Below are 26,587 nucleotides of genomic sequence, written 5' to 3'. Positions count from 1 at the left end.
AGTAATTAATGACAGAATCCCTTTTAGTTGTCATACCCAGATTTACAGTGCTCCAATGCCAATATCTATGACACTGAAAAAACTGTTTCGAATCCTTCATGTTTAGGGGGAAGGGGAAATCGCCACTATTGACAGGGAGTACAACATCGATCCAAAATGTAAGGATCCAACAAGCTTATATAATCAGTAAATCTGTTCTAGGTCTTTTCATAATTGTAATAAAAAAAAAATGTTTTGTCTTTTCTTATGCACAGTGAGGAAAATAGATATTGATATTCCAGTCCCTGCTGATGAGATCCCTGGTGGGGCGGACTCCGAAATCTCTTTGAGTTTAAAAGGTGAGGATGGATGGATGGATAGATAGAGAGATACTTTCTCTGTCATTCTCTATCATAGAGTTTATGATAGAGTCATAATGACCCTGTTATTTTGCAGGTGGAGTGATGGGTGAGTCGGTAGTTAACTGTTTAAACCTGGAGGGTATCAATAAGCTCATTCAGCTGCCCACTGGCTGTGCGGAGCAGACTATGGTGAAGATGTCTCCTGCTATTCATGCCATGAGGTACCTGGATGCCACCAATAATTGGCTTTCACTGAAAGCTGAACGCAGAGATGAGGCCCAATCGATGATCCAAACCGGTGGGTCTCCATACCTGTAGATGTTACAATATTAAGTAAATGTTCTAATAGTTCATAAACTATGAGAGTCAATAATAATTTTTCTGTGAAAAAGTAATTTAGCAGCAATAGAGAACAATTGATGAAAAACTTCTTCTTCTTTTTTTTTTTGTAACCAAAGCTTTACTACTCCTTTTTATGGTCAGAGGTGGACAGTAACGATATACATTTTCTTGATGACTCTACTTAAGTACACTTTTAAAGTATCTGTACTTAAGTTTACTTGACTTTAACTTCAATACATTTGAAAGACAAATCATAATTTTCACTCCACTACATTTCGATCAAGATCCTCAAAGTAGAAAGTTGTTACTATGTTGCGGCTTTGAAAGTCAGTGGGTGTTTTTTCTAAAATTTTTTGACCGCTTATCAGTAATCACTCTTGTAAGGTTACATGAAGTGATTTGCCATCATTTTTTTAACACTGACCAGTGGCAAATGTGATATTTATTTACAATTCACTAATAAGAAGTTCATATTTTGGTAAATATTAGTCATATTATTCGATAGATATTGTCTGATTTAGCAAAATGGTGTAAACGAAAATATTACCTATAAAGCCACAGAAGAACTGTAGTGAAGCTCTTAACAAAACACAATAGGAGTTCAACTTAAAGCAAGACTGCACAGTTCTGTGTGTGACACCAAAGTACAGCAAGAAAATCACATACATCTTGTTTCATCTTCTCATGTACCAGGTTACAACACCGTCCTCACACACAAGAAAGCTGATGGCTCTTACGGAGCATTTCAGAGAACTCCAAGCAGTATTTGGTAAGTTTTTGGCTCTAGCATGACTGTTACTGCAGGCCTTGATAAAAGTGTCTGCCAAATGCTTAAAATTCATTTAAATAATTATTATATTAACTACAAGAAATCTACATGTAATTTAAGACTTTTGCTTATTAAATTACATGACATATTTTTGCAAGTGTTTTTTTGTTGTTGTTGTTGTTTTTATTCTATCCGATCTTCTCATAGGCTTACAGCATTTATTGCCAAGGAATTGACAGAGTCTCGGGACATTATCAATGTGAAAGACTCTTATATTCAGGAGTCTATATCTTATATCATGTCCAAACAGAAGAGCAATGGTGCATGGGATGATCCTAATCAACTCTATGATAGAGGGATGAAGGTACAGCCAAAGGGGTGTATTTCCTTTATTAATCACTATTGGTTGCTAATACTGATTAAACAAAAACTAATATTAATCCTCAGGGAGGAGTTGGACAGGCAAAAGATGATGTTCCCCTTACTGCTTTTATCCTTATTTCAATGAACCATGCTTTGAAATTGTACGAACTGGGAAGCGACACAGAACTGGTAACATATTAACTTGAGTTGCTAAATATGTTCTCTATTTATGCACTATTGAATAAACATACCTTTGTTTATTTGCAGAGAGTTGTAATGGATAGAGCAAAGTCCTACCTAGAGGGACAGCTGGATGCTTTGGAAAGTCCCTATTCGCTTGCCATCACAGCTTATGCCTTGTCATTGCATGACCAAAGTGCAAAAGCCCAACAAGCCCACCGAAAGCTAAAAAACATTGCTAAATGTGACAAAAGTCAGTAATGAAGTTATATCCTGCATATTCACATCTCAAATTCTTTCTGTTAGGCAATTAACTACTTAATGTAAACAAAAGATATCTGATTAAAATTGGACACAATTTATAAGCTCAGTTATAATCTTCCAATTCTCACATCACCGTTTCTCTTCTTTCTATGAAGCAACGTGTTTCTGGAATTCCAAGCATGGCAGAGGGGATTCAGCAGGTAAAGCTAACGCTAAATCTGTGGAGACCACAGCATATGCTCTGCTGAGTGCACTGTCTCTGAGTGACAAGGCCATCGCTACACTCGCTGCAAACTGGCTGACAGAGCAGCGCAAATATGGAGGTGGATTCCAGTCCACACAGGTGGGTTGTGGTATTTAATATAACAATAATATGATTAAATGTAACATTACTCCAATTTTTTTGATTTATATATATATATATATATATATATATATATATATATATATATATATATATATATATATATATATATATAATAAAGTTATATTTATATTTTCAAATTGGTTAAATTGGTTAATAGACTTCAGTCAAATTTTTATTAGTAGTTTTATTAGCAAGACACAATTTGGCCAAATTATGATTATTTTTTAATAAATGCTGTTCTTTTGAACTTTCTATTCAAAGGAAAAAAATGTATCATAGTACCCCCAAAATATTAAGCAGCACAACTGTTTTTAACATAATAGCAATTTTTATTTTTGCACCAAATCAGCATATTATAATGATTTCTGAAGGTGACACTGAAGAATGGAGTAACGATGCTGAAAATTAAGCTATGCAACATGGGAGTAAATTACATTTTTTTATATATATTAAAAATAGAAAACAATATTTAACAATAGAACTGTTTTTAATGTATTTAACAACTGTATTTATTTTTGGAGTGGTGAGGTAAAGTAAAAAAGATTCAAACATACTAAAGAGTAATCCATAAGTTATACACTTATTAAATATGATGTCACACGATGGTCCAAATGCTCTATATGATCCCAAAAGCAAACAACAGATGGTGCTAACATACACTCACAGTGATTTAAGTGGAGGCTTGGACCCATAAACAGTTTTCGATGTACTAAAACTACTTATAACTGAATCGAACTTGTTTCAAATGAATTAATTTTATACTGTTATTGATCTCACCTGAACCAACACTGAATTGACTGCTAAATAATGAAACTACTGTCTTTTAGAGATGCTTTACAGCAGCTACTTTGACACAAACTATATTGCATAAAGCCTTAAAGAAATAAGGGTGACTTGACTTGACCTTGAACCACAGTATAACCTCAAGTTGCTGTACAAATACATTTAATACCGCAATAAATTAAAATTTGGTCTACTGTTGCAGACTTCCTTATAAATAACAAAAATGCTATATTTTTAAAAACAGAGTGTCAGATTACAAGACACATAAGGTAAAAAAAATATATAGTTAGCATTTTTAAATTTGCACCCCATTTCTACAGTCTTTTGTGTTGGTTGGTCTTCCAGCTTGTAATAATCTTTAATTAATCCATGTTTTTATTTTTATTTTTTTTAACAGGACACAGTTTTGGCCCTTGAGGCTCTGACGAAATACAGCATACAGAACAATGATGTAGACGACTTAAATCTTAGGGTAGAAATGTGCCTTGAAAATGGCAAAAAACAAGACATACACTTGACCAAATCTAATGCACTCACCACAACAGCTGTTAAGGTAAGAACAATGACTTAAAACAGTTCTAGTACAATCCTGAATGGATGTTGACAAGCTTATATCTTTACAATCTGGAAACTACTGCCCAGATCTTTTTGTAAAATGAAATCCTCTGTTCAGTGAGTAGTTACTAGAAAGAAAAGAAAAAGGAAATAAATAAAAAAACATGTGATATTAAATATGTGATTAAATATGAAGACTATATGTGCACTTGTTCACACAGGTCAGAAATGTTGGTAAAGTTTCACTTAATGTTCGGGGAACAGGACGTGGAACATTAGCAGTAAGACATCTTTTCTCTCCCAGTTTAATAAATTGTTGATATATGATGTTTCAGTAAATAGTGTTTTGAATGACATTTTGCTTGTTACAGGTTGTGCAGACATACAGAACCATGAAGAAGGATGAATCACACTGTGATCTATTTCACCTTAATGTTACAGTGAAAGGAGACTTGGAATACAGTAAGTAAAATATCATGGAAGAGGTCATCCTAAATAGTAAAATAATATGAATCGAGTGCACTGCAATGTATACATTTTATATAAAAAGTATATATCAAATGTACTGCCAGATTGTAGATTAAAAAGTCAATGAGCGTTACACAGTTGTAATCTTTGAGCGAGAGTGACCTCAGGTGGTGAGGAGGAGGAGCAAACGTTAAAAACATTAGAACATTTTAGCTTAGATATTATTATACTAAAAGTCAGTATGCTCTTTTCTAGAAATATACAATGAAGAAGACACGCTTGATGACTATTACAATTACGATGTTGATGAAGTTCAAAAAGATGAGCCCATGAGCAGCATAGAATGGTTCGATCTTCGCAACCGCCGAAAAAGACAAATCTCAGATGAGCCAAAGAGAGAGAGTTCAGTCATATACACAGTGTGTTTGGGGTGAGCACAGTAAACAGTCTTTTTGTGTATTCAAATTAGTGATTTGTTATTCAACTATTCAGCAGAATTAGGATTACATATTTGGCCTCTCTGAATAGTTAATTAACTAAAAATAGTTAATTTTTCTTTTCTTTTGTGTCTTCACACAGCATGAAAAAGAGTAATACCGTTGGCATGGTCATGGTGGAAATCTCACTTCTTAGTGGACTTATACCAAACACCAAGGATTTGGAACATGTGCATATGCTTGTTATTTTCCTTTTTCTTTTTTTAAACAATTCTAAATCTAATTCTCTCTCTCTCTCTCTCTCTCTCTCTCTCTCTCTCTCTCTCTTTTCTCTCTGGTTACATTGTAAATATATTGTTATTTTTAGGAATAAGCATTAAGCATCATATATACACACACACACACACACACACACACACACACACACACACACATATATATATATATATATATATATATATATATATATATATATATATATATATATATATATATATATATATATATATATAATTTTTTTTTTTGCAAATGTATTCCATACTTAATAAATCTGATCATCTTACAAATAAGCACCATATTTAGGAAGGTAGCCTTTATTAAAGTACTGTGTTATTACCATCTGATAGCATCATTGTGGCATGGTATCACCAAATGGAATTTCCTGGCTTTGTTTTTTTTTTTTTTTTTTTTTTTTTGCAGTTAATACATATGTAACAAATTAATTAGCATTAAACATTTGAATGCATTTCTTTTCTAATAATTTTTTTTTCCTTCTTCACAGAATGTAAAGGGCTCCGAGAGGTACATTGATCACTATGAAGTCCATCATAATAAAGTCTTTCTTTATTTTGCAAAGGTAACAGAAGTGTTTCTCTTCAGGTGGTCCATAAATCTGATATATCCTCTTGGTATATGGTTTGCCTCATTTTCCGTTTTTCTTTACTGCTGAATTTAAAAAGTGCTATAAGTAGTTCATCTGGTTCATCAGTATCTATGCTACAGATCAAGCAGAAACACACAATGGATTTAATTGCATGGTTCATGTCAACAGATCACCGAAAGCGAGGAGTGTCTTCAGTTTGGTGCTGAGCAGGTTGTTCCCATGGGCCTGGTCCAACCTGCTTCTGCTGTCATCTATGACTATTACAGCCCAGGTCATCGAACGCTTTGTACTAAACACTTAGATGACAACACTTCTGAGTGTTGAACACAGACTAATGCTATTCAATGTGTTACACAGAAAAGAGATGTGGCATATTCTATTCAGCCCCACACAAAAGCCCAATGATCTCCAAGCTTTGTAACGGGGATGTGTGTACATGTGCCGAAGGTGAGGAAATGCTCTGGTGTTATGTGAAATATATTTATTTACACATCCAAAAGCTTAAGATGTCTTTATAATATTTTTCACTTATTTTCAGGTGGATGTCCAAAGCAAAAAGTCACCTTCAGCAAGGATATGAAAGACAACACCCGGAGTCTTTATGCATGTTACAGTCCTTCTGTTGACTATGGTGAGACATTAAAAGCAAATATTGTACAAATATGTTGGTCAAAACTTATTTATATTTGAAATGTGTTCTTTTTCCTATAGTCTATGTGATCAAAGTTCTCAATTCAAGCACTGATGACGTTTTTATGTACTACACCACATTAATCACGGACGTTCTTCAGACTGGTGAGTTCTTATTTTTATATTTAAAATGATATGCTGTAGGTTAAAGTTATATTTATATTAGTTATTATGCTGTTTTAAATACTTGATTTTGATGGGTGAATCATGCCATCCAGAGGGGAAAAAAAGTACTGTATAATAATAATAATATAATAGGTCTGATCAGAATGAAATTATTCTCTCTTCATGTCTCTCCTATCAAGATTTCCTATGCCTCCTTTTCACAGTGAAAATAACAGGACTTCAGTATTAATTTTACTGCATTAATACAGTATCTCTTTTGTAATGGCTTTCTTTTTCTTAGTGGAATTTTTAAGATTATATACAGGTAAAATTATAAAATTATTTAATTATAAACCATTATTTCACACCAAGGTATATTTGTTAGTACATTTCTATATATATATATATATATATATATACATACACGAAAATGGCTAAAAATACATATTTGTTTCAAAATATATCTGTATTTATATTGGTAGACATTTTATTTTGGCCATTTTAATATATATATATATATTAGAAGTTATAGAAATATATAAGAATTTTCTGACCCCTGAAATAAATTTAGAAAAATGTATTGGTAAATGAGAGTTGAAATGCTATATATTTAAATCATATTTTGGCCTGAAAATATGTTTCTTTCCATATGGAATGTGGCAAATATGACTGTACATTTTCCCTAATTTAAAAGTCACTTTGGATAAAAAGGTCTAATGAATTAATACATTTTATGGATTTTGTAAAGTACCTAATACATAACCTCATGCGCCAATTCATGCTGTTAACATAGAACCTAATTGTAAATTGTTACTGCATAAATAATATATTAACACTTTTCGTGTTGAAGGGTTGGATTCTGGTATTCAGAAACATGCCACACGTCAGATGATACTGCGCTTATCTTGTGACGAAATGGAGCTGAAAAATGAAGCCCAATATCTGATCATGGGGAAGAGAGACGCAATATCAGTGCTTAATAACGACGGACAACAGTAAGCCTTGAAATCTGATGTTTATTAAAAAGACAAAAGAACGCAATTTGCTATTTATTTATTTATTTATTTGTAAAACATTTTTTCTTCTGTTGTTTCTTAAGTTTCAGGTATGTGCTGAACAATGACATGTGGATCGAGAAGATACCAGAAGAAAAGAACTGCAAGGCAACCAAGAACCGCGCTGCCTGCCATCTTCTTAATGAATTTATAAAGCAACACCCCATTACAAGATGTGACATTTAAAAGTCACGATGGAAAATAACCACTTACAACAACATTATTTGGCTGGGTAAATCATGTGCTTTTATTTCTAGTGCATACTGACATATAAAGAGTCTGAAGCATTTCAATTCAGTTGTTCATGTGTGTTGGCAATACAGTAAATTCAAGTTACCATTCATTCTGTTAAATCTATAATCAAATGGGAAGAATTTTATTACAAAAATCCCACTATGACCTTTAACTTTTCTGCATCGCAACCTTCATCGTAAATCATGGGTACCCTTTTTAGGGTTACTTTGAGAGATGCTACATTTCTGACAGATATTCAAGATGCACTATTGCAGTTTAAATACTGTTTCAAATGCCTCATGTGTCCCGCTGTTGCTATACACTGTACAGTTTTATTACAGAATACTGTGTGTAGTGAGTGGCTTAAAAAACACTGGCTTTTGCGTGCATGCATTGGTAAAATCAGAATCATGACTCTATATAAAGTACAAATGTGCTCCTGATTCAGAATTCATTGCTTTTGTGTCCTTAAGTAGTATAACATCTGGGCCAGAATGATAAAACTGTCAATTCTAATGCAGTCGTTTTTTTTATTTTTCATTCGTATACATTCAAAGAAAACAAGGAATAAAAAACAGTAGTAAATGCTCAGTAATAATGGTAAACTATGGCAAATACCCTGCAAATTGTTCTTTTTCAGAATTTTCCGAACAACTTCAAATGTGACTTCATATTCCCTTATTTTTTAAAGTTCATATCTTCGGCGTCTTGATACGACGGATCCACGTTCCTTTTACTGATATGACTTTCATGTGCATAAAAATAAACTAAGAAAAACAAACTCCGTTGTACTCTACAACACGCTAGCTTTGCACACCTTGTGTAAACCACCGAAGGCATTGAACTGCAGTTAAACAAAACACGTCAACTTAGAAAAATAACATTATCAACCATTGTTTACAAAATAAATAAACTTGCTTTAGAACCTTTTTACGTGAATAAAACGCATGCGACGTGTCAATTGTGCTGTTGTGTTCGGTGATATGTAGAAAGCCCGTGTGACGTATAGGCGTAGCTTTAAAATCAGAGGCACAACGAACCTACAAGCAATTTTACTAAAGCACAATGAGAGCTGGACTACCTTAATATTGAGCTTTAGCACACTAGAGAGAGTGGATCTCTAAACCATACTACAGCAAATCAAAGGCGATCAGATTTACACCATATGATACAAATGCCTACACATGTACAGCTAGTCAATGCACAAAAGGCCAGTTTGATGTAAGATAGCGCCATCCGCAGGTCAATCTTAAGCTGTTGCAGTAATGATTTGTCCAGAAAACATTTAGCGATCACCATTTTGTTCCCTGCAATTTAACGGAGGGGTTTTTCTCAAGCAGCATTTAAGGTTTGCAAGAAAGACTTTTGTAAAAGCATGCAGATAGCTGCCCTCGGTCACTTTTATATTAACAGCGACTGTGTTATTTGCTTGGGTTCAGTATACATTCATTTAGGAAGTGACTGTTAACACAAATCAATGCAAATTCATCAAATAGGAATGCAACATTCATTAAGCCCTGGGCTTGTTCACATCAGCAATAGTCAAATGGCTGGAATTTTGTGTGCAGAGACTTGTGCAAAGGAAAACATGAAATGCCAAAGAAGACTGTTGGAGCTTGCAGTAGATTGAACCCTTACAGTGTTTACTGCAGGTATCTGTAGACTTTGAAGCAGTGGTTTCCAGAGTCTGCCACGGCCACATGGCCATCTGACGTGAGAGCCAGACCCTGCGGACCGTACAGAGGATCCGCCGTCGTGTTGATGTATGACAGAAAAGAGCCAGCACTGTCGAACACCTAAACAACAAAAGATAATAGACATTAAACTTACTTTTACTAATTAATTACCATTAGCATTTTTAATGAATGTCCATAAAGTGGTTTTTGAAATGCATTTTCTTTCATTAAAAAAAAAAAAAGTACAAAAAAACTGAAATTGTTGAAAGTATATAAACAAAATATAGAATTAATATAGTGCTATGCAGGTTAAAATGTATTTACAAAACGTATTACAAAAATATAATTATATTGCAAAATATAATGGAAAAAAAGGTAGTTGCAAAAAAGTCTCAAAAAGTAAATTTATTTTATATAAATAAATAAATATAAAGAATAAAGATTGAATAAAAAAAAAAAAAGATAAAATAAAATAGGGCTAGGTGGCTGAAAGTAATTGCGAAAAAAAATTCGAAAAGTGAAAGATTTTTTTTTTATTAAATATAAAATTATGGTAAAAAATAAAATGAAATTAAGAAATACCACAGAAAGGTAGCTGAAAGTTATTGCAAAAAAAGTGCAATAGATTTTTTATTTTCTGCTCTATAAATAAAAAATGTATTATTATGTTATAAAATAAAATGAATATTATAAAATAAAATAGGGCTAGGTGGCTGAGAGTAGTTGCACAAAAAAAAAAAAGAAGAATCTTAGAGAAATCATGCTATGTGTAAAAACTGTAAAGTTTCCACATAATTTGGAATGTTATTAAGGTAAAAAATACATTTAAAAAAAAATAAAACCAAGGACTTTGCCCAAACTATAAAACTATAATACAATCACATTTAATATGAAACCAGAACATTCCAGAGCTAACCTGTATCCTACTGTTACCCCAGTCAGCAACAATTATATTCCCATTGCCATCTACAGCCACACCAGTGGGAGCGTTGAACTGGCCGTTCCCTTCACCATGTGACCCGAATTTAAACAGGAACTCACCATCAGCATTGTAAACCTGCAAGAAGCCATAAATCCAAAACAATCCAAATTAAATCAGATAAAAAAAAAGAAAAGGCAAAAGTTAAATTAAAATGACATCAATTAGAGGCAGAACCCAATAAAAACAGACAACAGATGGTTAGTGTTTGATGTTAATATGTTATGGCATGTGGAACAATTTACACAGAAATAGAGAAGAGCTCAGCGTACCTTCACAGAATGATTGTGGAAGTCTGTCACAACAATTTCATTCTTGTTGTTTATGGCCACAAAATGAGGACCTTTATGGCCATAGAAGGAGAAAGACAGAGAGAGAGAGCAACCATTACATTCTCAACGTGCTGTTTTGTTTCTAAGGAAATATCCAGCAACACAGAGAACACTTGATTAATGCAACCTCTACCAACATACAAAAAAGAAAAAGATCTTTTTATCCTACAAGGATTTTCATTTCATTTTTAGATGAACTCATTCAATAATAAATAATAACTATCCAAATGCAAGAAAAAAAGAAAAGAAAAAAACTCACTGAAGGCAGGGCCGGATTTACTCTGCTTTGGCTCTGTCGGTGTATTCGGAGTGCTTTTGTCTGAAGAAAGAGAAAAAGTGGCATCTGATCAAAATGTGATCTGGTTCAATGTTGAAGACCAGTGTATCAGAAGACAAAATAAGAGATATTACCTGTAAATTGCCTCTCTGATGTTCCTTTGGCACCAAATTTGGTCACCAGCTTGCCATTGGACTGGAAAATGAAGACACAGCAGGCCTTGTTGTCTGCTGTGATAATATGACCATTCTTGTCCAAGGCCACTCCTTTAGGACCCATCAGCCGACCTGCACCGATTTTATTCTGTCAGAAAACCAAGACAAACACATTCACACATCACTAATTCATCAAATCAAAGTAGCAGACATTTATGGAGTAATACAAGCAACATAAATTATTAAAGGCTGAATGATACATTTTACACTAGTTTTAATATAATAGATTTTTTAAATGTAATATTTATATTATATGCATACTGTAGTATTAATATTTTACTATTAATAATATTTACCAATAAAATCATAAAAATCTTTTTTTTAAACCATTTTCCCCATCACAAATGCTAATTTATTTATTATTATTATTTTTTTTTTTACTATTATAAATAAGATGTAACTTACCTTAAACTTGCCGTCTGGAGAGAAAATACTGAGCCATTTGTTGTCATAGTCGGCCACAATAATGTCACCATTCATGTCCACTGCAATGCCCGTGGGGCGCTGGAGCTGACCAGGGGAGCGACCTCTGACCCCGAACTTCAGTTTGAATTGACCGTCATTGGAGAACACCTAGAAGATCACAGAATGCAGTAGATATAAGTGATTCTGGCCTTGCAGTCCAGGGCTGGGCGATATATCTAATGATATGATCATGCGCATCTAGTCAGTACATCTGGGTCGCGATATTGCATAGCTCGTCAGTGATCTATGGCTCTGTCTATTAAATGCCTCTCCATTTTAAAGCAGGTGATGGCGATTTAGCAGTAATCACGGAACCAGATTTACTGACTAGATGCGCATAATCATATCATTAGATATATCGCCCAGCCCTAATGCGCTCCATATTTACTTGTTAACAGCTGCCCGTCAGGATACTTAGTATTACTTGTATGCACTGGTTGTTGCTGTCAGCGACCACGATTCGCCCGTTGCTGGTGGTAGAGATGCCCTGCAGGTTGGAGAACTCCCCCCGCTCGCGACCCCTCGTCCCTGTCACATTAAATAAGACGTCAGCTGACACATCATGACCCAGGACAACAGTAAAGCAGAATGCAGACATGACCTTTTCATCCTTATAACTCAACTTTATTGCACTATTAAAATGAATAATTCCAGTGACATTGAAGTTTCCATGACTATTCCATAGCCTGAAATCTCATATGAGAAAAATCTAAATTATTAATCAATAATTAAAATATACTTTATGCTAAATATAGGTTGTAAATCTTGAAGATTAAGGAAATATATCTTTTTTATGTTATAAAATCAATGTAATTTAAACCATCAAATAAATTACAAACCGTAATTTTAAAATACTTTTAGGAAAATCTGAACTGTATCTGAAAATGTAGTCTTCACTGACCCACTCTGTAGATGAGTTCATCCTCTATGGGATTCTCCTTCTTCTTCGTTGTACTGTACATGCTTGAGGGTCTGCGGACAGCCTTCTGGCGCACATGTCCTCCACCCCCTCCACCTCCTCCGGGTGACTTCACACGTCTCTTCACATCATCGGGCGACTGCGGGGCGTCGCAGGGTTTGACAGCCCGCAGGCGGAAGGGACTGCCCCTTACAGGCTGCCCGTAGAGGAGGATGGAGAAGGAGAACTCGCCCTCAGAGCGGAGAGTGTAGCCAATCTCATAAGTGCCGTTCTTGTTGTCTGTTATGTCCGTTTCGGTGACGGTTCCATCTGCACCGCTGATCTGAGCCCTCAGTGCAGCATTTCCTGTCTTTACTAGCTCACCGTCTTTGTCCTAGAGGAAGCAGTTAGAGACTTAAGTTACACACCTAATAAACCTACAGCATTTATTACAAGGTCTGAAAACATCATGTGTTTTTTATCTTGCTTAAGGGAACAATGGTGTTCCTGTAGGTCAATTGGTAGAGCATTGCGATATCAAGCGCAAGGCTGGGGGGTTGATTCCCCAGGATCACATGATAGGTAAAAATTGATAGCCTGAATGCACTGTAAGTCGCATTGGATAAAAGCGTCTGCTAAATGCATAAATGTTTTTTATCAAATCTACAACATTATATATTAGTTTTTTAAAAATAAAATTTAAAATAGTAGGTTAGAAAAATGTATTGTAAATTCTATAATAAATAAATGAATAGAAAGATATTTTAATTAACATATAAAAGTTTTTTTATGTTATATAATAGTTTTATCCTTTATTGTCTGAATTTATTAAAATAATTATTCATTTATTATTGATTATTTTTTTATCAGTGCATCTCTAATTAGGACTATAATTAACTATATAAACGTCTTGTTCAATGCAACTTATAGCGGACACAACAGCAAACCCGCTTAGTTTCAACAGTTCTGAAACTTAATCCCGAGAGTGACATCATCACTAACCTTAGTGGTCACTGTAACAGTGGTATTTTGCCCGACAACAGCATGTCTGAGACCCTCTCCAGTAGCCACGCTGGTGTGGCCCACGGTGCTGGTGGTGAGCAGGACTCCCAGGTTCTGGATGGAGCGGCGCAGCCCCTCTGTCTCCACCTGACAGACCAGGTGGCCGTTCTCATGGGGCTGCTCAGGGAAGGCGTGGCGGGCCAGAGCACATATCCGCTCTCCCATCTGCTTCTGCACCAGGAGCACCTCAGTGGGGCTGCCGTGGTTCAGCGCCTGCTCTGTGAAGCTACAATTGCTCTGGATGTTTTCCTTCCCTTGTAGTAGTGCATTGAGTTGGGCCTGCAGAACCTGCAACAAAATACGCAGTTGATTGTAATTACAGTAGGTAAAATAAATTGTATTTATATATATTGTATTTTAAATACCTGAGCTTTAAACGTTAAAATGTAATAAATAATATATAAAGAAAGGTTGCTTTGACAACTAACTGAAAAAAAAATATATATATATATACACATGATTTAGTAAAATTACTGGAAATAAAACTGTAATGTAAAATGTAACAAAATTACTATAACTTACATCAAATTGAAAATATAAAAATAAAAGCTAATTTGAAATATTAATAAATACACTAAATTTGCTTGATGTATTTCTATGCACATAAAATAATAAAATAAAATAAAAAACTAAAATGAAAATTAATTTTATTGTATTGCATAAATATATAATTTTAGATATCAGACATGTAAAATTGATCACATTTAAAAAAAAAAAAAAACATTTAAATAATAAATAATTTGTAAATAATAAATGTATTTTTTTTTTAAATTATTAAATTATTTTAATACATATAAATTCAGTTTTTTATAACTTTATTTTTCCCAACATGTTGGTGTTATATAAGCTGCACTGAGTAAATACAGCTGGATAAAACTAAAACTGTGTTCGTCTTCATTTCAGTCTGCAGGGCAACAAAACGTGATATTTTCTGTACCCTGTGAATATTTATTCCTGAGTAAACTATGCCTTTAAGGAGTAAGATTTACACCTTCTGCTTGGTGCTGCAGATGTTCTCCAGGTCAGTGATGAGGGCAGTCTTGCGCTGATGCAGTGCTTTCTCCAGTTCCTCAAATGTATTGCTGATCTCCGTCACTGCCTCATTCTTCCTGTCTGTGAGCTGCTTGGAGATCTCATTCACCAGCTCTATAGCTGCAGTCAGCTGAGGAAGCCTGTGGATTACAGAACGTTCAGTCAAACCTTCTGTAAGGAGGTCATGATGGGACTCAAGCAGCTGAGCTTTGTAAACACAGCAGTAACTACATAAACGATGTTCAAAAAGAAGGAAAATCTAAATTGTAAGATTTAATTTTATTGTAGTATTCTTTTTTATTTTAACTTATCTTAAAAAAGATTCAGAGAACAGTATAAAGAATGGGTTAAAATGAGCTGCAAATACTGGCTCAGATGAACAGTGAGTTTAGTGTTATTTTTGGCTTCATGAACCTGTTGCGAATAACATCCAGCTGGTTCTTCAGCGCGGCTTTGTGTTGCTCCAGAACATCCCTCAGTGGAACGGTCACGTGTTCTCTGTGCTCTCCTTCTGTGCATTCCAAACACATGGCCGTTTCACAAGACTCGCAGTAAAACTCCATCACCTGCAGAGGGCGCCAACAACTAACTGAAATGCTGCACACACCGTCATTTCATGATCAAGCTCCCAAATCTATCTGCAAATAGCTGAAAAAATAAATAAGTAAATACTTTCGCAGGAAGTGTTGCTGCTGTAAATTGTATTTTTATTGAAAATAAAACTGAAATAAATGTATTAGACGAAAAATTAAAAAATATTTTAAAATGTTTAAGATTAAGTATTAAAATTACTAAACAGAAATACATTAAAAACTAAAACTAATAAAAATTACAAAAGCAAAATTACTAAACAAATAGAAAACATAGAAAAAAAAATTAAAATGTAAAAAAAAAACACTTAATTGCTAAAAATAAAAATGAAAACATAAAAAAGAAAATAAAAGTTAATTAAAAATATAAATATTTCCACTGATAAATAACTAGTGTTTGTTATTGTTATCTAAAGATATTAAAAATTGGTTTGGGAAAATAAAATAAAGGTAAAATAAAATAAAATAAAATAAATAATATTAGATCAATAACTTAAACTTAAAAAGCCTCGGAATGAAAACTGATTTAAACTACAACTGAAATAAAAATCGAAGCTAAACTTAAACCAAAATGAAAAGAAAACTGAAAATATAAAAATGAAAGCTAATTTAAAATTTGAATGAATACTATAATAATATATAAATAATGCTAAAATACCACTGCCGGTAAAGAAATTGCTGGGGTTATTAATTTGCACATAACTACAAATTATAATATCTCTGACTTGAAATTTGCAAATACCATTTGTTCAAAAGTGTATACTTTTCCTATCGCCAGTTAAATGGATAGTTCACCCAAACATTACTCACCCTCATGTCGTTCTGAACCCATGAGACCTTCGTTCATCTTTGTAACATAAATTAAGATTTTTTTGATGAAATCCGAGAGCTTTTTGACCCTGCATAGACAGCAAGGGAACAACCACGTTCAAGGCCCAGAAATGTAGTAAGAGAACATTGTTTAAATAGTACATGTGACATCAGTGGTTCAACTGTAACTTTATGAAGCTACGAGAATACTTTTTACAAGGAAAGAAAACAAAAATAATGACTTCATTCAACAATTTCTTCTTGCTGTCTATAGAAGGTCAGAAAGCTCTTGGATTTCATCAAAAATATCGTAATTTTTTGTTCTGCAGATGAGCGAAGATCTTACAGGTTTGGAATAACATTAGGGTGAGTAATTTAAATTTTTTGGGTGAACTATCCTAACTCCTATTTCATTGGGAGGCCACTGCTCTATTCTCATCTGTACAAGCTTACCTTGCCCTCGTGGTTGGGGCAGGAGAGGGGCGGGGCATATGTAGCAGCACTGGCCGACTCCAGCCCACTAGAGGCCTCGGGACGGGTGCAGTCCTGCTCCCTCTGCAACACCTCCATCAGATTAGTTATGAAGAAATTGTTCTGCAGTGCTGCAACACCCTTTTCAGGCAGGATGGAGGTCTGTCTACACACTGGGCAGGACAGGGTCAAGGACTGCGGGGGGATGTAGTTCTGGAGGCATCTGTGATGGAAAGGGTGTAAAAACAAGTGACTTCCCTCTAAGGTCAAATAGATTGTAAATGCACCAGGCGTATTTCAAGACGTGATCAATCTATCTACTGGTCTGTCTGTGTTCCATTTTTCAGTCTCATTAAACTGTAGTGGTAAATATTTTGACAGGATGATAGAAAGTAACAGAAATGAGAGCAAATAACTGTCATGTGAGGACACATGATTTGTTGACAGAAGCAGAAAAAAACTGAGGCTCACATTCCAGGCCAGTGACGGCAGACGGAATATGGTCATCTCATCTGTGTTTTTGCCTTACTGGGCGGTTATATGTCAGCCATTCTTAATTGAATTCTAGTATCTGTGCTATTGCTTTGCCAGTCCTAGAATAGCTTTAAGTCAAACTGTACATGTTCACTGGTGCGTTGGAGCTCAGTGGGGCTTTGCAATTTATTCTCTATAGGAGCTGAGCAGCAGACCTACACAGAGGATTGTGGGGTTCACAACAAAGCAGACCAAGTGGTGAGAGTGTTGAATGTTGAACTTATGGAAATGAAAGGCTAATGGGAGGAAGCCGGGATTAAAAAAAAAAAAAAATATTACATTCAGGTTGAATGTGTACTCTGACAATTCAGTAATAGAGTTTGTTTGTTTTCTTTATTTAATTATTATTGAATTAATAAAAAAAATAAATAACGTATATTTGAAATTTAACCAATATTATATTGTTTTTTAAATAATAATTACATAAATATTCTCTCAATGTGGCTAATCTGTTTACATATATATATAAAATTGATTTGGTATTATTGAATAATATTTTTTTATTTAATTAATATTGTTATTGTATATTTTTTAATTATTCTAAATATTATTGTAATATGGCAGTATTGACGTATGTACTCTGGCAATTTCAGAAAAAAAAACACTTTAATTAAATTTAATGTCATTTAATTTCTTAATTTAATTTAATATAATAATTATGATTTATTTTTTTTTAATTGGTAACATTTAGAAATTTTACATATAAAATCATTATCACACATTTAAAATCATTCAAAACATTATTTTATACATGACTACAGAAAAAGACCTAAAATGGCATTTGGATGGGGACTAAACAGCTTCAAATGTTTCATATGTGAGCGAGTGAACAGACAACCGTGTTGTATTATTACTGACTTTAGCTGAAAAAATGATTCTGTTATTGTCTCTTGCATTACTTACACTTTAGTGTAAAGCTGATTTGACACAATCAGTATTGTATAAAACGCCATACAAATAAAGGTGACTTTACTTGACCATAGTTCACATTTTTTACGAAAAACATTCTTAATCTTCAAGACAACCAGACTGCTGAAATCTTACAGACCCACCCCACCCCAAATCGGCAGTGTTTTGGCCAGCATTTCTCTGATTTCTTCCACACCGGTGAACACAGACAGTCTTTAGCATAGTGTGAAAGCAGCATTCAGGCTATGACTGTGCGACTGTAATAATCTGTTCATTCATGTGCAATGACTTTCTATTGAGATACCTTTCGCAGAAGGTGTGCAGACAGGGCAGGACTTTGGGATTGTGGTAGTGCTCCAGACAGATGCTGCACATCAGGAACTGCTTGTCTATTTGTCGCACCACCGGGCTGGTGCTGCCGCTTTCCCGCTTAGCCATCGTGAGAGGCATTCAAATGAAGAGCCCGAGGCCTCTCAGACTATAAGAGAGAAACAGACAGAACGGTTAATCTTTGAATACAGCTGTAGGTCTATTTCATCTTACAATCCCATGTATGTATATATGACCACTAAATACAGAGAAACAATATTTCCCCACTTTTTATTGTTGTTGTTGTTGTAATTTATTATTTTAATTTGTTTCATTGCATTTTTTGCACAATTTTGATTTGACAATGCACGGTTTGATTAGAAATGATGCACAGTCAAAATATTCAAGTAATATCTACATTGATTTTTGATCACATGTTGAAAGACCAGGACGAGGGTAAAATAAAAAAACAAGCATTTGAAATGTTGCAACATTTCTTTATACATTCCAAATAATTAATCATAACTGTATATAGCAACAATGCATTAAATTGATCTTAAGTAAAGACATGTATAATGTTACAAAATATATCTGATTAATGATGGTATTTAGAATTTTCTATTGATCAAAGAAATTTTAATTAAGTTAATTAAAAATTTTAATTAAGTTGCACAAATGTTATAAAAATTTATAATAATCATCAAATCAGCGTTTTAGAATGATTTATGAAGGATCATGTGATAAATTCAGATTTGCATCACAGAATTACATTTTAATAATATATTAAAATAGAAAACAGCTTTAGCCATCAACTATATCCATGTGAACATCTGTCTGCTCAGACTGAACAGCTTAACCCCATCAACAACATGTTATTGTTCAATATCAATGAGTGTGCATACATCAGTTTATCTTCCACAAACAAATGGGATGTGAAATCCCATGACACCCAAAACATAACAGTCTCTGAGAGTCATGTGTCTGTCTGTGTGAATGAGTTTGTTTGAGCACATGGTTTTGTTTGCTGTTTCAGTGTCCATGTGCGTCCTCGTCTGCCGTGATTTCGACCCACGTCTGATTTTGTTTACTGAAAGTATGACTTTTATATCCCATGTTGCAACAGAAGCCACATGTGAGGAACTTCCTCTTAGACAGCAAGCACGAACAGCTGGAGAAACACTGTAACTGTAACGATACTGTAAATGAAACGTCAAGTGGGCTGATGGACGTCAGATAACACTTCATTTTCACTCGTTTGTGTACTCAGGCTATCAAAAATATTGTTTGTTTTATATTTCATTTTATTTTATCTTATGAATATGACGTTATTTATTTTGTAACATTTTAAGCTAGGCTAGACTGTATGTGACAATTCAGAAACAAATGTTTTGTTTTTTTATTATTATTCAAGCATCATTTATTTCAAAGGTTTTTAATAATTATTATAGAATTTTTGTAAAATGAACATAGCTGCTGCGAGAAGACAGGTAAACTGCAAACTCATCTCTCAAATCCTGAGATAAGAAGCCTCCCAATTCCCTCAAGACTAACCTGTAACGTCAGATGTTCTGTACTTCGAGTAATCTTTCATTTCCAGCTTGTAGAAAAGCAGCTGATTGCAGTCGCCCTGAGCTGCGGCGCTTCATTCTCTCATATTCGGTTCTCTTTACGCTCCCTAAAGCTGTTTACTCAGACTTTCATAAAAAACACATTTGCAATATTATTTATCTGAGCGCTGCACCTTTCATTTCTGTCTCTTCACAAGAGGAAGGGAAATAAGGAAGTCTTTAAATGGCACTTCCTAAAACTCCTCCCAGTTCCTTCCTACGTGTTTACAGTGAGAGAGAGAGAGAGAGAGAGAGCGCGAGAGAGAGAGAGAGAGATTAACTAGTTATTGCTGGTTGCTGGGATGAATAGAAAAAGGAGAAGATTTGTCTCTCCCTTTCCAAAAAGGCAGCTGTCCTTATTATTACAGCAGAGGGAAAACCCTAGGGAAATATTACTAACAATAAATTTCACCTGCTGATATCATTGTTTATTTCAGCAGGCCTGCCGCTGCTTTGTATTCAAAAACCAAATTCACTAAAGGAATTATGCAAATCAGGCAACGGCCAACGGACATACAAAAAAAGCAGCGGACCTCTTGCATTTGGCATACTTTGTTTTGACTGTACAGCATCACGCACTACATTCTCAGAAAATAATGAACAGAAGGGAACAGAAGTCACTGGGGTGGTACCTTTTCAAAAGGTACACTTTTGTACCTTTTAGGTAGTAAATTGCACACTTTAGGTACTAATTTGTACCTTTAAAGTACCAATATGGACTATTTAGGTACAAAGTTGTGCCTTTTGAAAAGGTACCGCCCGAGTCACAGCTTCTGTAGATTTTTTTTGAGAGTGTACGATATAGACACCAGCACCAACAACACTTCAAATAATGATAAAATGTTTGACAACATAAATCTAGATTTGGCTCTTCTCCATTCTTTGAACTTCATTAGGTGAATGTGAGGGCCGTTCACATGGAACACATTTCTGCTTTGAAAAATGTGCTATGATGTGTTTTCTTTCAAGCACCATGTATTTAGAAGCCATGTCATGCATGTGGCATTCCAAAATATGATGTGAGCGCTACAGTCAAAAAATGTGATCACATGCCTCCCGACTGTCCACAAAAATATTCAAAGGCCCAATTACTTTTAAAGTTGTTGATATGCTGGATAAGGATTTTAAAAAATATATTTTACTCACAATTTCTGTCCAATAAAAGTATTGTAAAGCTTGGCATTTTATTAATTTACATGCATTTCCCAAGCCAGAATTATTAAATTAAACCAAACGCTTCTTAGAATATTGTAGGTTTTCTTATAAAACAGTTGTTGAATTGGTAAACTGAAATAAGAAACATCTTAATATTTAGCTGATCAACCAGCATTGTTTTCTGGATGATGCTGATACCAATATAAGCTGTTGGGCAATATGCAATATAGTTAATTGGCCCCACTGTTTGTTACTACATGGGCGTTAATTCCAATGTATACACACACAAAACATTCGAAAGATTATCCGTGGTTGTGAAAAACACAAAAGACAGGGTTGTGGATTTTCTCAAGCAGAGCTCATTGTTTGGTTTCCTGCGTGCTCAAGCCAAGCCCTGTTACCAAGAAACACCAGCGCAGCCCCCCTCGCTCTCCCACCCACAGCTCAACGCTGACATCACACAGCCTTTCCCTCTTTCTTTGACCACGTCTAGCTGTCCATCCCTCTATTTCCATGTCCTTTAGATTCTCATGCTAACTCTAAAGCAGAGTAGAAATTTCAAAAGATTTGGCCTGAGTCTGTCCTGTAAAAAATTGCCAAAATAGGACTGTTAACATTACATTTAGTTTAGAGCTTTTTTTCAGACTCAAGCTTAAAAGGGAAAGTTGGGACATTTTAGCTAGTGATCTAGTTTTGTGTTTCAAAGGTCATATTGTCACACTGTGTGGGGTAAGTTGTCACAATGCAATATTCAATGTTAAGCATATGCGATATTAAGGTAATGTTGAATAATACATGAAATAAAAAACTTGTGGCCATGAGCTTAATGAACCCATTCTAAGACCTTTTCAGTAAGGATGGCATTTAATCAGATTGTAACAGAGGCTTACATTCAGAAAAAAATCAGTTTGGGTCTAATCTGCCTGGGAGAGAGAACGCCGGCCCCCTGCACCTACAGCTCACCAAAATAATAAGCTGCCTGTTTAGGACAATAGAGCTGAGCAGAGAGTCCGAGACGGCATCATTTCCATAAAAATCTCTTTCTTTGAATTAATACACATTAGTGAAACAGCGTCTTGTAAATGTCGCCAGAGTGAGGTTTTAGTACAGATGTCTGCATGCTCAAACTTTTTAGAAATCTATTAAATCTACAGACCACAAGGAAGCAGTTGGACAGACATGTAACTAGACTGATCTTGCATGCTGAGAGTTGCGTAAGTGGTATTTACAGCCATGAGTCACAGAGCACTAACAAAGTGATGCGTCTGTGTTTCTTTATCCCTATATGCGATGTTTAACCTGCAGACATGGGCCAGACAGGTTGGAATAAAAGACTTATTTCCTGATGCTGCATCCACATCCGGCCTGTCTATGAATAATGAACAAATACAAAAGACTGCTTTTAATATAGCTCGCAGACACTGACTGACTATTGCACGATTTATTTCATAGTTGGATTATGCACTTTGAGCAATGGTCTTAGTGTTATTGTTCGGTCTATAAATCTGTAAGGTCAAAGTTCAAGGTGCTGTGTTTAATATTTGCGTTTGTAATTCCACTGCTTAAAGGGATAGATAAATACTTATATAGAGCAGCAGTGTACAATGAATGGAGGATGTTTAAATAATCTTTAAACATTTTTTGTCCCTACACAGTTCATGATGCGAGCATCTCTCAATCACTAATAAGGAAAAAACAGCATAAATAGTCTAAATGACTCATCCGCTACATATTTCAAATCTTTTTAAGTCATGATGATTTAAGAACTGCTTGATGTTAAGTTGTTGAATTCAACACAAGAACCAGATTAGTTCCATTTGCAAAAACATTTTTTCTTGAGTTGGTTCTTTTCAGTTAATTGTTAATTCAGTTCACAAATTGGACTGAAAGATTGATTCATAAATCAATCGGACCATTAAGTCAGTGATTTGAAATCAAGAACCATAAAGAGCTCTGTTTCCCAAAAGCATCATGACCCTAAGTAGATAATTGAACCCATTGGCGCCAATGGTGTTTGCAATCTATTTAGGCTTACAATGCTTTTGGAAAATGCAGCCCAGTCCCAGCCCATCAATGAATCATTTAATCCAATTCAGTCCAGTTAAGTTCATCAGTAAAAACTGACTTTTTTTGTTGTTGTTGTCCTTTTTGGAGCTTGAAAGACGGACGGTATAATCGATCATGTATGTGTGAAGATTCTGATTCTTCAGAATGATTCTTTTGCCATGACAAAAGAGTAAATATGCCTAAAATTAAACTAATGTCCTGCAAAAGAAATACCCTTCTATCAGTAAAAAGATTGTTTGAAAGTAGATGAATACAAGAGCATTATTGGACGTGTGAGAGTCAACGCAATCCACTTCTAATCAGTGTCACAATAAACAGTCACATAAATGTCGAGTGACCTATTCTGAGAATAATATCACTCTTTTGGTTCTACCATCAGATGAACTAACAGTCATTCGGTCAATGTTGGAAGAGAGGAGGTTGATAACAATAACCATGATCTTCATCCACACCTAACCAAGACTAGATATCATCACAAATGAGACCGTTCATGAATTTCTTATCACATCCGATCCTGAATAACCAAACAGAGCTGTTATGAGGCATAAAGGCAAGTCTGTCCTGCTGCGGCAGCCCAGATGCCAGGTCCACTGGGAGATGCTTGGCTCTTGTTCAGTCTAATGAAAGCCTTGTCTGCTGCGCCGCACAGCTCCCTGCATCTTTAAAACCAGATGGATGAATCTGTCCATTAATTCCAATCAGTTAGTCCATATCATTTACCCAACGATTATTCAACACTATATTGACTCATTAGTACACTGTAACAAGCAGAGGGATGAAAATGAAGCCATTTGTCTTTTGGTAAATGACGTATGATGCAGTGGCAAATTGCTGCAGTACAACTTATACCACATTTTCCAAAGGAGACATTAGCCACGCTATATGAACTTGTGTTACTGTCCACCAGCAATGTGTTGTGGTCACCTGGACATCTGCTCTTACCTACAATAGCATAACGAAACAGCTCTGTGCATGAAAACAAATAGAGGAAAATGTGCCATGTCAAGATATGTCAACCTGTAGTATTATAGTGTTAAAAAATTATGATCTGAATTTTAAATACTGAATTTTGAATGGTCATATTGCATGATGCAATATGCATGCATGATGGTATTACTGAGATTTACACTTTTCAACTAAATTGCCTATTTATAATCTGATACTGCATAATTCATTAAATGTGACAAATGTATTTTTTTTAAATCTTTGTTTACTGATATTTAAACTTCAAATAAGTTTGTAATTTCTTTGTTTAAAACAACAACAACAGTTTGCGCAAATAAAATAATGCAGTTTTTGAATAAATTACGTATTTTTTACAATTACACTTACATTTATGAAGACACATTTGAAGCTTAACAGTAAAATCTTGTCAGCATGATTGCATTCATTGTGATGCATGAATGCACTGATGTGTAACAAGTTAAATTCTTCTGCATGCACACACACACACACACAGAAATACACAAACAACACCTTTCTGCAAGGTCAAAATATTCCAGACCAATGGGCGCCGCCCAGCCCCCTGTCTGTCAACTCAATGGCAGGACTGCAGAGTAAACTGTCACTCTCACGAAGACGTGATTCTCGCACATCGATTCACCAGGAACAGGCTGTTGTCAGTCTGTCTGCTTTGCTAAACATCAAAATACAGCATCTGTCCAGCACAAACCTCCACCAAACCCTGCACAGACACTTAACATGACATGACATGCAGAATATTGACTTCTCCACAGCTATTCTCCTTGTTGGATAAAATGCACCATCAACAGCAGCTGGTTTCATTTTGTTGCAATCATCACATTCAACACCAGTAATATGTTATCTTCATCACATATATGGGGTATAAGTCTAGTTATAGCGCAGCATCTCACTATCCAACCAGTTAGGCTCAGAATTCAGCCTCATTTATGAAGCAAACAACAAAAGGTCACTGAATATGCATTAACATCCTCGGAGCTAGAACAGATTCCACCACACACCACTGCAGCAAAACATTTCTACATGTCAGTGATAATGCAGTTATGCAATGCATTATCTGTAGCTATGGGGGAAATGTAGAACTGCTGATGTGAAGACTACACTTTCATCCTTCTTCTCGAACAGATGAAGACCCTGTGGAAGAAACAGCTGAGCCTTTTCTTTGCCAAAGCGGGCAACAGCTGCTATATTGAGGCCCTGTGAAACTTTCCTAAGACTATGTCTCTACTCTATTTTAGCATATTCCAACTTTATAGGTGTTTCTGGTGGCAAAAGAGGACACAAAACAGGTGTAATGGAAAAGGGGTTATGAAGTCTCTTCATGTGGTTTAACATTAAACTAGTACTAGCTCCTTGGGACTTTTTTTTTATGGCAAATCCATTCAATGCCACACTTGCCTGATGATTGTGTAGTCTGTCTTTCAGTTTATGGTCTACAAATCAGTTCATTAAGCTAACTACACTCCCTACAAATGTGTTTTTGCTGTTGTCAAGTGATTATTTTGGTTTCCACTGTATCAAAAATCAGAAATAGATCGTAATTAAAAACAAGATTTGGTTATGGGCCACTTAAATAAAGGGCTGCTGCTACTACTACTACTACTACTACTACTTAAAGCTAAAATAATCAGTAGGCCTATCAAAAAAAAATTTGTTTATCTCTCCTACAGACATTCAGTGTCATTAACAATATGCATCAAACAAGTCAAACAAATCAACTAATTTAGATGATTCATCATCAGGCCTTATATGAACTTTACAAGATGTAGGCTATTCCAAGAGACAAAAGATATCTATGCATGAGTGGTCACAGCCTAAAGACACTAACAGCTATCCTATATCAAGTGCATATAATATGTGATGGCATGACGTTCATTCTGCATGCTGAGTGAAACAATGGAAGATGAAGAAAATCACAGATATTGTCAAACTCGTCGACCCAAACCCCAGCCCCATGACATACAGGGGGAATCTACATCCTGCAGATATTTTAAGACTTCCTCACATCATCGGAGATGGTGGACATTGGAACACTGTAAAAAACGTGGTCAACGTTTACAAAGAACAGGGGCTGATTTCACCCGTCAAGCCACAGAGATGCCTGTCTCCTGTATAAATGTCAATGAATTATTAAACATTGTGTATCAACGCATTCGCCGCAATGACAAAATGAGCCTAATTTGGGCAGACGACGGTAAGAAACTAGTGCACTCACGTGAATTATTGGCCGGATTTACAGAAGAGTCAGCATGAATAAGTGAAGAAAGCGTTTTTCATTGTCAATGTCCGATAAATAATCCAGTTTTTACGTTTTTTTCGTGAAAAACTGCAGTCCTTTCCCGAATGGGAGAGACGGTAAGGAGGGGACAGTGAACTGAGATT

The 26,587-nt window shown here is 35.1% G+C and overlaps 2 protein-coding genes across 4 annotated transcripts in view; one reads left to right on the top strand and one right to left on the bottom strand.

Moving 5' to 3' along the window:
* c4 (complement component 4) overlaps positions 1 to 8,279 on the top strand; it is a 15,460-nt gene extending 7,181 nt beyond the window's left edge. Inside the window, exons 22-41 of the mRNA XM_052616311.1 lie at positions 107 to 158; positions 255 to 338; positions 436 to 639; positions 1,377 to 1,452; positions 1,660 to 1,816; positions 1,900 to 2,004; positions 2,083 to 2,248; positions 2,415 to 2,602; positions 3,807 to 3,962; positions 4,186 to 4,245; positions 4,336 to 4,426; positions 4,688 to 4,862; positions 5,012 to 5,099; positions 5,651 to 5,725; positions 5,921 to 6,023; positions 6,110 to 6,199; positions 6,291 to 6,383; positions 6,464 to 6,547; positions 7,398 to 7,542; positions 7,647 to 8,279. Coding sequence (XP_052472271.1) covers positions 107 to 158; positions 255 to 338; positions 436 to 639; positions 1,377 to 1,452; positions 1,660 to 1,816; positions 1,900 to 2,004; positions 2,083 to 2,248; positions 2,415 to 2,602; positions 3,807 to 3,962; positions 4,186 to 4,245; positions 4,336 to 4,426; positions 4,688 to 4,862; positions 5,012 to 5,099; positions 5,651 to 5,725; positions 5,921 to 6,023; positions 6,110 to 6,199; positions 6,291 to 6,383; positions 6,464 to 6,547; positions 7,398 to 7,542; positions 7,647 to 7,788 — 2,334 coding nt within the window. The 3' untranslated portion in view covers positions 7,789 to 8,279. The remainder of the gene's footprint in view (positions 1 to 106; positions 159 to 254; positions 339 to 435; positions 640 to 1,376; positions 1,453 to 1,659; positions 1,817 to 1,899; positions 2,005 to 2,082; positions 2,249 to 2,414; positions 2,603 to 3,806; positions 3,963 to 4,185; positions 4,246 to 4,335; positions 4,427 to 4,687; positions 4,863 to 5,011; positions 5,100 to 5,650; positions 5,726 to 5,920; positions 6,024 to 6,109; positions 6,200 to 6,290; positions 6,384 to 6,463; positions 6,548 to 7,397; positions 7,543 to 7,646) is intronic.
* On the bottom strand, positions 7,823 to 26,587 carry trim3a (tripartite motif containing 3a). Of its 3 annotated transcripts, none has more exons than XM_052616313.1 (14): positions 26,421 to 26,587; positions 18,391 to 18,564; positions 16,626 to 16,866; positions 15,187 to 15,338; positions 14,732 to 14,912; positions 13,681 to 14,028; positions 12,682 to 13,072; positions 12,205 to 12,308; positions 11,721 to 11,888; positions 11,235 to 11,403; positions 11,083 to 11,142; positions 10,764 to 10,834; positions 10,429 to 10,569; positions 7,823 to 9,632 (listed from the first exon to the last, which is right to left on the bottom strand). In XM_052616313.1, exons 2-14 carry the CDS (start codon positions 18,534 to 18,536, stop codon positions 9,480 to 9,482), a joined length of 2,325 nt encoding a protein of 774 aa, XP_052472273.1. In that variant the 5' UTR covers positions 18,537 to 18,564; positions 26,421 to 26,587; the 3' UTR covers positions 7,823 to 9,479. The 3 variants fall into 3 exon arrangements, with proteins under 3 accessions (XP_052472273.1, XP_052472274.1, XP_052472275.1); XM_052616314.1 differs by lacking the exon at positions 26,421 to 26,587 and adding an exon at positions 19,947 to 20,159; XM_052616315.1 differs by lacking the exons at positions 18,391 to 18,564; positions 26,421 to 26,587 and having other exon boundaries at positions 15,187 to 15,420; positions 16,626 to 16,740.

This window comes from Carassius gibelio, chromosome A15 (genome assembly GCF_023724105.1).
Source record: "Carassius gibelio isolate Cgi1373 ecotype wild population from Czech Republic chromosome A15, carGib1.2-hapl.c, whole genome shotgun sequence".
Lineage (NCBI taxonomy): Eukaryota > Metazoa > Chordata > Actinopteri > Cypriniformes > Cyprinidae > Carassius > Carassius gibelio.
This window is presented reverse-complemented; position numbering and strand designations above follow the sequence as displayed.

Excerpts from the sequence above, each read along its gene's own strand:
- trim3a (XM_052616313.1), bottom strand. The coding sequence starts at position 18,536 with ATGCCTCTCACGATGGCTAAGCGGGAAAGCGGCAGCACCAGCCCGGTG. Across the intron at positions 15,339-16,625 it reads GCCCCAACCACGAGGGCAAG|GTGATGGAGTTTTACTGCGA; the intron begins GTAAGCTTGTAC and ends CGCCCTCTGCAG. Across the intron at positions 11,404-11,720 it reads CTCCAGACGGCAAGTTTAAG|AATAAAATCGGTGCAGGTCG; the intron begins GTAAGTTACATC and ends GTTTTCTGACAG.